The 10,894-nt window shown below is 32.0% G+C and overlaps 1 protein-coding gene across 4 annotated transcripts in view; it reads right to left on the reverse strand.

Annotated features, from left to right (window-relative positions):
- LOC143244180 (protein yippee-like 1) overlaps positions 1–8,804 on the reverse strand; it is a 39,039-nt gene extending 30,235 nt beyond the window's left edge. For 3 of the 4 annotated variants that reach the window (XM_076488400.1, XM_076488397.1, XM_076488398.1), the window contains exons 1-6: positions 8,292–8,804; positions 7,541–7,640; positions 3,777–3,867; positions 1,756–1,823; positions 612–643; positions 69–199 (exon numbers count right to left, since the gene is read on the reverse strand). In XM_076488400.1, coding sequence (XP_076344515.1) covers positions 69–199; positions 612–643; positions 1,756–1,823; positions 3,777–3,867; positions 7,541–7,640; positions 8,292–8,403 — 534 coding nt within the window. In that variant the 5' untranslated portion in view covers positions 8,404–8,804. The remainder of the gene's footprint in view (positions 1–68; positions 200–611; positions 644–1,755; positions 1,824–3,776; positions 3,868–7,540; positions 7,641–8,291) is intronic. The other variant, XM_076488401.1, reaches the window with a different exon arrangement.
- Between the last annotated feature and the right edge of the window lie 2,090 nt (positions 8,805–10,894).

Consider the following 10,894-nt stretch of genomic DNA (forward strand, 5'->3'; position numbering starts at 1 on the left):
TTTCAACTTTTCGAAATCTCACTCAGGTGTTATTTGGTGACTACCATGTTAATATTTAAAGTTCTCACCTGGGCACGTAGAATGTAAAGGGGACTTGAAATTAAGACACAATCATCTTCACAGAAACTGAGTGGGAAATCAAAAATGCTACAATATTTTCTCAGCTTATTCACTGTTTTCAGCACAAGAAACCTGCAACCTGAAATAAATAAACTGGAACTGTTATGGATGGTTCAATTAAAAATATGCTGAGATAAAAAAACAAAGAATAAAAACCTATTTCTGAATCATATTCAAATAAAACTAAAGATACAAAATATTAATATGTATTCTTGCATTTAAAAGATCTTTACAAAAATTATATCAAAAACCTTGAGTTTTAATATGTGAATGATTACGAATTCATTGAAACAGTCATTTACAAATTAAAGTTCAGGAAATAAATAGAAGTAAGGTAATAAATACAGCTTATATAATTTAAGTCCATCTGTAGTTTATTAAACATAGTAAAGAGGAACACTTGAAACCTTTATTTACTTATTTAAAAAATATCAGTGAGAATGTATATGTATTACTCTAACTCAGAGAATAACAAAATGGGATATTCATACCTACAGGTACTAGGTCTTCATCTGTTAGATAACTAAGTTAAAATACAAATACACTGCTATCAGAATTTCAAGATAACAGCTTTGAACTGATAAATTTGTACATGTTTATGCATCAGTTTATATTTAAAATGTTTCAAAAGTCATTCCTCTAGGCTAGTTCAGTTGCACAGAATACTACCATCACCAGTAAACTTCTGATAAATTGTACAAAAATATGTTTAGTCAAATTTAAAAGAGAATTCATAAAATTCAATTTTCATTAATAGAAACTAAATCAATCAAAATAATTATGTAAATACCTGAAGACCATTAACACCTTCTGATCTGATAAAGGTCATAAATTAAAATGTAAATAAAATCATTACCTACAACTCGAGGACGTAACTTTATTAGCTCAACCTTTTACCATTACAGCTTTCTCGCGAGTTATCGATATCCCACAAATTCACTAACCCAGTTAAATTTAAATAGATTAGTGGATTTGTAGGATATTAATAGCACCTGATAAAGCTGTAACGGCAAAAGATTAAGCTAGTAAAGTTACCTTCTGGAAACATTGGTTATAATTTTATTTACATTTAAAGAACTGTCTCATAATAAACTCCAGTTTGTGTTAAACAAACTTAAGAATCATATCTGAAAACATTCAGTAGTTTCTGCTTGTATACACATCTCATCTAAAGATTGTCAATATCTTCTGAGTTTATTAACCAAGACAACCAGTAGTGAGTAGTATCTAATGAAATTTCTTCCCTCAGTTACACTATCCACAGGACATGCATGAGACATTATTTAATCTTAGTCTGATGTCTACATCTAATGTGCATGACAATTTTTTAATGAAGGAAGTTGCCTACTATTCTTTTCACAGGATTATACTTGAAAATTATTTTATCAAAACATAACATTTTGCAACAACATGTGACCTATTGGTCCATCTCAGCTGTTACATCGTCTAAACTGAAACTATTAATCAGTTAATTAAAAAAAAAAATTAAAAACCAGTCTTTATCATTCATATATTTATAAAGCTTTTTATTAATCTCACTTAAATCAAAGTTTTTTACATTGAATAACATTATTAAAACTGGAATAAATGTATATGGTTGTAGGTAACAATGGTCTAATTAATAAATGTGAGTACCTTAAGCCGTTAAATAGAGATATGTGGTTTGGATGTCCACTGACTCCATGTTCATCAAAAGAGATCACCTATTGGGAAAACACTTCACACTAAATGGCTTACTTTTACACAATCAATTCTGGTACAATGTATGGTATAGCACAAATGGTTTGTTATCTAGAAAATTAGAAACTAAATTTCTGAGATATAAATGTACATAAGAGTAAATATGTTAGTTATCACCATTAGATTCCATCAAGGAACATAGGGCCGCAATCGCTTGCGGATTCTTCAACAGGCATTTAAGAGAGTAGGTTGTTAGCCCACTGCACCGAGCCGTCCCTAATTTAGTAGTGTAAGACTAGAGGGAAGGCAGCTAGTCATCACCACCCACCGCCAACTCTTGGGCTACTCTTTTACCAACAAATAGTGGGATTGACCGTCACATTATAACGTCCCCACGGCTGGGAGGGCAAACATGTTTAGCGCGACACGGGCCCAAACCCGCAACCCTCAGATTACGAGTCACACGCCTTACGTGCTTGGCCATGCCAGGCCTACAAGAGTAAATATGTGCTTCTGAGTTAATTATGGTTTAAGTAAATTTTTTTTTATAAAAACTGCTTTCTTGCATCCTATTAAATATAAAATAAAAGAAAAAATATCTTGTAATTAACAGTAGTTTAGGGTCAGAAATTGATCGACATAAGTGTCTAGAAAATGAACTTTTGAAACTGAGATCAATTAATTAAAAAATCTAAATATTACTTTTATTTGGAATAATGAAAAAAGGAAGTAATTCAAACAAGTTTAAAATAAATATATTTAAGAGCATTCATGAGCTTAAGCTATGAAACTTTTATAAAATATGGTTCTCTGAACTCAAGAAATATCAAACACCATCTGGTGAGCCTAGAAATCAACTTCTTAAATGTTTTGTTTGTTTGTTTTTGTGCAAAGCTACATGAGGGCTATGTGCACTAACTGTCTCTAATTTTGGAGTGTAAGCCTAGAGGAAAGGCAGCTAGTCATCACCACCCACTGCCAACTCTTGGGCTACTCTTTTACTAACGAAAAGTGGGATTGACCGTCACTTATAATGCCCCTACAGTTGAAAGGGCGAGCATGTTTGGTGTGACAGAGACTCAAACCCGTGATGACTCTCAGATTACAAGTTGAGTGTCTTAACCACCTGGCCATGCCAGTGTCCTCGAGTTTTTTAGCACATGTCAGTTCTTTTTCATTCACAAAACATTATACCATAAGTTCCCATTTTGTTTCACAGGACTATATAACCACTCTGTTTCTTGGAATCCTACTTTATAGTTTTCTAATAAATGAAAATTGTATTGTAAGAAAGAAGCAAAAGTTAAACCTACCCTTTAATTTTCAAACAATCATCAACAGTCAATCTCAAACCCACAAGATGCTGGCCCTCCATTACTGCTGACAACAACTCATTCAATACTTTAATCACTCCCGTTAAAAAAATAATAAAATATTTCTTGAAAAGGAAACTCAACTCTCAATCCAAATCTTAATCTAAAGTCTTACTCTCTTCAAAATTCAGTATGCAGAAATCTGAAGCTTAAAATCTGATTGTGAAATATTGTAAACTTTGATCAGATCAATTCTGTACCTTCTTTTTCCAAAAGAAAATAAGTTGATAGATCTTAGATTAACCCATAAAATGATCCTTCCATCCCTGAGGTCATCCTGGTTGATACCTCTATTTTAAACCCTTAGCAACAAGTAACTATCCTTTCTTGAGTAAAGAGACGTAATTTGTACATAATATTCCAAGTGAGGCTTAACGAGTGTTTAGGAGTAAAGAGGTAATTTCAACAGAGATAAACAAATATATTCACCACATGATCATGTTTAAGTACTCTGATCTGTAACAGATAATATTTAGTGTTTCTTAATTGAAAAAATTTCAGGGTTAATTTTCACACTTTTGAAAAATCATATTCAAGGCAAACTTTAATTTTTTTTTTCTGACAGAAAGCTTTCAAAATAGTCTCCAAACATTATCTACTTACAACATCTGCAGACAGCATGTTTGTATATTTGAGAATGATTCTTCCTACCAGGTCATCTCTCCAAATGCAATGAGGACTGTCAGGCATCTTGCTAAAAAAAAAAAAAAAATACATTTTAAGAGATGTCTTTTGTTATTAATTATTATATTTTAACAAATTACATCCAGACACAAGTCTTTATTTTAGACACACAGCTAGATGCATGCATTATAAATATGACTGCCTCACAAACTTAGTTAAGGTGATTTACAACTCAAATACTCAGGTGACTATATCATGTGAACAAACCTAAGATGTGACTGCATCTAAACCTTTAGTTCTTTCTACTGCAGCATTGTTGACCAGTAATTGAAACAAGTACACAAATATTTACAGATTTTTTTATTCTGTAATAAATCAAACAGTTTTCACACATAACTCATCCAAACATTTGCTAGTTTTATGCCAAATATTACTTTATATCTTCGAAAGGGAAGAAAACAGATATATACGAGTCTTCCCATCCCAAATATATATCTTTTTAGACTCTTGTTTATAAAATAAAAACCTAATGCTACATTCTAGAGCAGTGGTTCTTAACCTTTTTCATCGTCTTACCCTCCGAGACTCTCCAGAGTATTACTGTGACCCCTATAATAATTTTTGTAATGGTGAACTTTGCGTAAAGGTAGAATAAATCAAAACCATATAAAGATCCTAATTTATTGAAAATATTACAAATAAATGACCTTGAGAAATGCTACAAGTGCTAAACAAATACAAAATCCATGGAATTACTGAACATCATACAAAACCTACTTATTCACTCAGTGTGAGGATTGATATATATATATATATATATATAATGAGAAAATATATTAAATACGATGGAAACATTGATATTTAAATTTTAATTTCGATGTATTAATATTATATAGTTAAATAAAATTTATGCAATTCAAAATGTTGCAATATATGAAAATATTTACTCAAAATTAGACAGGTGGTTGCACAACAAGCATCTCGACAAGGTTCAACTGCCGCACTTCAGCGTGTTTCTCATTGGTGGGCAGTTACAGGCACTTGCCACAAAAATTACAAGCTGCTCTGTGATTTCCCCAATAATTCCCAAACCTTCCATGACCCCCCAAGAAACCTCAAACGATCCCCAGGTTAAGAACCACTGTTCCAGAATTTAATCATCCATTCTTTCATAATTTTAAAATGAAAACGTAAAGAAAAGGTTGGTTTAAAAACAACTGGTACAATTACTTAAAAGTTGAGAAAAGATTTAATGATGAAAAAAATAGCACAATAAAACTGAAGAACATTTTTCATTTACAGAAAATAATACAAAGACATGACATTCATTAGTTGAACAGAATTTTATAGAAAACTTTAAACTGAAAAAAAAAGGAATGTCAATACAATAATAAAAATAATTAACAACTTCTCATTTAGAAACAGTCATTTCTTGTGGTTTGATTTGTAGAGTTCAACAAAATCTTTACATCAAGAACAGTTCTAGATATGTGATTTGAATAACTTGTTTAAATCCTGGAGTTATCTTTACACTTAACTTATACGTTTACACCTAATTTGTTTTCAAATATTATGATTTCAGTTATCTGACTGTTGAAAAAAATCTTCACATAGAGGCTTAATAATAATAATACTTTTTTTGAGAGGGTAATGATACATGTACTGTTCCATTTTAAGAAATTTCATGAGGCTTTAATACACAAGAGGAAAAGTATTCTGCTCAAAACAGAATGCAAATAAACTATTTTCCAAGTGTTATTAATATTGTTCCATGTCATTTAAATTTGCAATGACTATTGTTTGTCTTCATGACAAACATTTTTTTGTTGGTTTTTCTTATAGGTTATTAAAAATAAACTAACTTCTACCCTCATTTCAACCTGGAAAACTCAAGTTAGCTTAAAGTGTAGGTCACTGGTTAGGCCACATTGAAAGTATTGTATTCAGTGTTGGGTTTTTTACCTTGGGAAGGACATTGAATTATTGGAAAGGGTTCAGAGGAGGGTTGTTGCCTGGGATAGAAAGTGTGGACAACTTGTAATCTAAGAAATAGATTTATCTTGAGAAACAAATTAAGAAGTGCTAGAAGGAATCTGATTAAGGTGTTTAAGATTGTTATTAAGGTATAAAATGTTATATTTAATGGTGAGAATGGTAGGACTAGAAATAAAAAATATAAAAGTGGAAATATCATTATCCTCTATTTCCACAAATAGTTGCTGTCCATAAAAGTCCTGAAATCTACCATCTCTACTCTACCTGAGGTTCAAATAAAACAACAGCATAGGAGTAATTATCAGCTCCATAAAAGTCCTGAAATCTACCATCTCCACTCTGTCTGAGGTTCAAATAAAACAACAGGGTAGGAGTAATTATCAGCTGAGACTGTTATATTTTTTCTAAAAGGGGTAACTGGCCATTGGAATGAGTTACTTTTTGATGTGAGGTGTGCAATAAATACAAGGAAAGGCCTCATAAATACTTGAACAATAAGGGTTGGCTTTAATATTTTGGTTTTGGTTTTAATAAAAAGAGTTTAGTTTAGTGGATGGTATGGCCTAAATGGACCAATAGATCCCTTGTTGTCCTTAAATTTTGTTATATATACACCATGCATTATATGTTAATTTTGGAGTCTTCAAACCAGGAAAGCCCTCTTCATTAACCAAAATAAAGCTAAATAGTTCTTTAATAATGTATTATTATTATTAAATTAACAATTCTAGCTGAAAAGATAAAGTGAGACCGTTTTCGCCACAAAAACCTGTATGAAAACTTGTAATGACAGGAGGAAGATGTGTGCAAAACATTGCTATTGGTAGTTTTTTAGACGAACAGTGGTGTGCCTCGAGAACCACTACCTAGACATCTGCTATTCCTTATTTACACTGATGGAACTTATAAGGAGCATAATTAGCAAATTTTTCAAATAGCATTATACTTTTGGATGTTTACAGCTGTAATAACAATGTTGAAGTATTACAAAATGGTAAGTTTGACAAATGGCCTTTAATTACAGTAAGTGCACACATTTAACATAATTCAGCCTTGGCTTATTGTGTAGTTTTCTCTCCACATATATAAGAATACTGACTTATTATAGACAGTTCAGAGTAGGATTACTATGTTAATTCCAATGAAAGGTCATTTTATTGAAATAGGTTAAGATATCTTAATGCATTTCATCTTGAAAAAAGAAAGGTAGGGGTGATCTCATTGACATTTACAACATTATCTGCGAGGTTGGTACGATGATGGTCTTCGAGTTCTGAAAACTACAGGACAGAATGGCACAGGATTTGTAGAAGACAATGATTCAGTTAACAACAGTTCAAGTTTTCTAAACAATTAATTAGTTTATGAATTGAGTAGCAATAATCAACTGTGGAGGTAAGCACCTTGCAAGAATATAGATGTTGTAATTTCCTCTATAATAATGGGAAGGTTTAATTTATACTTTTGTTTTTTAAATATTGGGGGCAGTGTATGAGTAGGTTTTTAGGATCAAATGATTACTTGTTTGTCATGTGTTATGTAGGCCAGAAATATATATACACATTGGTGATTTTCATGTGTAGAATCTTTAAAAAAGGAGATTCCAGCATTTGTATTTAACAATTTTTATACAATTACCCATAAGAAAATAATCTAGTTTAGTGAAGCCAAGAGAAACTGAGGAATTACAATCCTCTTACAAATTGTTTACGTTAAGTCTGTTTGATGGAATGTTGTTGAATACATACGTATGTTGAATAATGAAAACATTTCCTAAAGGCACTCCCAGAATACTACAGCTCTGTATCAGTTCCTTCTTCCTGACATTACCTTGTTTATAGAAATCACCTAAAGTGAAGAAACATTTGTTAATATACATACATTTTGGTAAAAAAAAAAAAAGTAGTGGTGGCATGTTTTATTTAAGTTCCTGTGATTAATCCTGTTTATCATCTTCTTTTGTCCTTCTAGAATTTTACACTCTAGATGTCCCTAATTTAACAGTGATAGACTACGGGAACAGCAGCTAGGTAACTTCATCAACTGCCAACTCTTGGATTATTTTTTCACTAGCAAATATTTGGATTAACTGTCACATTATAATCTTTCCATGGTTGAAAGAGCAAGCATGTTTGGTGACAAAGAATCTAACCTATTATCTGCAGGTTGCAACTCAAGTGCCCTAACCACCAGTCCATGCCAGACCCCAAGCTAAAAAGCATCAACAATTTCCATGGCAGTTACATTATGCTATGCATGACAAACTTAGTATTGAGTTTAAGGTAGTAGTAAATGTTTTTTTTTTTTTATATTATTAGCATACAAATTTATTTCATGCATATTTAGCAATAGTAACAATTAGAAGTTCCAAAAGGTTAAAATGTCAAACTTGTAACTGCACACTTAAATAGTCATAAGATTTGCAAAATGAAAAACATTTGACATTACAGGTGGAAGAAAATAAGAGCGACAGTTACAAATAACAAAACACTAACTTACGTATTAACTGCTCTGTCTCACCTATAGATAAACACAAAATAAAAATATCTGTAAAAGTTTCTGGATGTCTTGAAGTTGATTTTATCTGTTGAATGGTAGGAGCAAAAAACATACATTCATCATCAGGATGGGCAATTACAATTAAAACCTTTTCCCAAATTTGGATAAAGATGATTTTTGAGGGCAATATACGTACACTACAAATGCATAAAGAAGTACAACTGCTATTACGGTTAATGAGAACAGTAGAAGTGATATGGTTCCAGAAAGTCCCAAGTTTATATATATATTATGTACGAATTCCATACTTCATGTCACGAGCGTACAGATAAGCCAAGTGATAACATCATCGATTGTAAACATACTTAGAACATTGGACGTTACAAAGTCGCATAACTTAATGTTAGGCCTAAGACAAAATACTGCTATAGTACACATACGTAAAACGCATATGTTACAAATTAACCTACATCCAACTCATTCAATGATCTCGCATTCACGTGTCTCACAGTATATCTTAACCAATGAAAACGTTCTTTGTTTTTTATCATCACCAGTGTGTTATGGGTAATGTAAAAAATATATCTCGTCGAATAATATATATATATAGTATGTCTAGATTTATACAACTTTGTTACAATATATTTCTTTATCGATCGTGATATTACTTGTTTAAAATTGTATATTAAATTTTAATAGATTTATGAAAAGGCATGAAATCCAGATGTTTACTTTGCATTTTAAAACTGGAAAAAAACATTAACTTGTATTAGCACTGAATCATTAAAATTAGGTAATATTGGCAGCAGTATGTCTCCGGATTTACAACGCTAAAATCAGGGGTTCGATTCCCCTCGGTGGCCTGAGCAGATAGCCCTATGCGGCTTTGCTATAAGAAAAACACAAACACACAGGTAATATTGGATGGTGTTAATAATAAATAAAAAATTCGGAAATTTGTATCTGGTACAATATTTATAGTTGTTTGTTTTGGAATTTCGCACAAAGCTACTCGAGGGCTATCTGTGCTAGCCGTCCCTAATTTAGCAGTGTAAGACTAGAGGGAAGGCAGCTAGTCATCACCACCCACCGCCAACTCTTGGGCTACTCTTTTACCAACGAATAGTGGGATTGACCGTCACATTATGCACCCCCACGGCTGGGAGGGCGAGCATGTTTAGCGCGACGCGGGCGCGAAACCGCGACCCTCGGATTACGAGTCGCACGCCTTACGCGCTTGGCCATGCCAGGCCTACCAATATTTATAGAGATATGTCATTTCTTTATTTCCTATCACACACTTTATAACACATCTGTAAAGATGAAATTGACTTACGTTTTATACTATCAATTTTGTTACTATTTATGAGTTGTCACAGTAGATTTGTTTGTAACTGAGTAAATCATATATTTTTAAAAGTATGAATACTCGAATACACGCACAAACAAACAATTACGCAAGTTCCCGCGATGTGTTCAAATTACATATTTTATTATTGCAACTAATTCACGTACAATATTCTTATTTTAAAATAAAGCATTTCCTAAGTAATTAATGATAACAGTTTCCAACAATATTTATCCAGCAATTCCAAATAATTAAATTATTTAATACGTTAAATGCTATCAAATTAGCTATTTACAATAGTTTTTAATTGGACACAAAATGGCAATACAATCGAATAGCTTTAATTGATAAATCCCGTATGTGTGTGTGTGTTTTTCTAATAACAAAACCACATTGGGCTATCTGCTGAATCAATCAAGGGGAATCTACCTCTGATTGTAGCGTTGTAAATCCAATCCCGTATGCCTCTCTATTAAAATTAGGCGTTGATTCTCTTAAGTTGAATAGTCTTGCCCTATGATGCTTTAAATCACGTACATGCACATAAATTATGTCGTTCAGAATGAAAATTCAATAATGTAAGTTATAAATATTGAATCTTGATGGATTTTGAGGAAAATAAGGTGTAACGATTTAAGCCAAAGAGTCTCTTGTTTTACAGAAAGGATATATGCAGGTTTGTAGTTTATTAATGTATAATAATTCCAGTGAAAAGATACAATTAAGATTTAAAGATAATAATAACAATGGCAAAATATCGAATTGTACGTAACTCCCCCACATTTATCAATGGATATAAAAGATAAAACTAACAACTCGAAAAAACATAATTTTAAACTGAGCCTTAATTTGCTGACTCATTTGTTATCTGGCAAAGTAAACTTCGCATTTGCGCATTTGTTATATTAGTGTGATAAGTATACACCAGTTTGTCAAGAGATGGCAGTAAAGTTTAAAAAGACATTAACAAAGCACAGTTTCTTTTCAACTAAAATTTATATAGCGAACGTGCATTTTTTTGAACGTCAATAGTATATTAAAAAGTGTGTGTGTTTTCTTATAGCAAAGTCACATCGTGCTATCTGCTGAGCCCATCAAAGGGAATCGAATTCCTGATTTTAGCGTTGTAAATCGTATTAAAAAGTAATAGAAAGTGATAATTTCCAACAGCTGTTATTCAATGCTACCACACCAGTTATCTGCGGACCATTATTTAAAATTCTGATTAGGAGGCTGATGGACTTGATTTTACACG

Source organism: Tachypleus tridentatus, chromosome 2 (genome assembly GCF_004210375.1).
Source record: "Tachypleus tridentatus isolate NWPU-2018 chromosome 2, ASM421037v1, whole genome shotgun sequence".
In the NCBI taxonomy this organism is placed as follows: domain Eukaryota; kingdom Metazoa; phylum Arthropoda; class Merostomata; order Xiphosura; family Limulidae; genus Tachypleus; species Tachypleus tridentatus.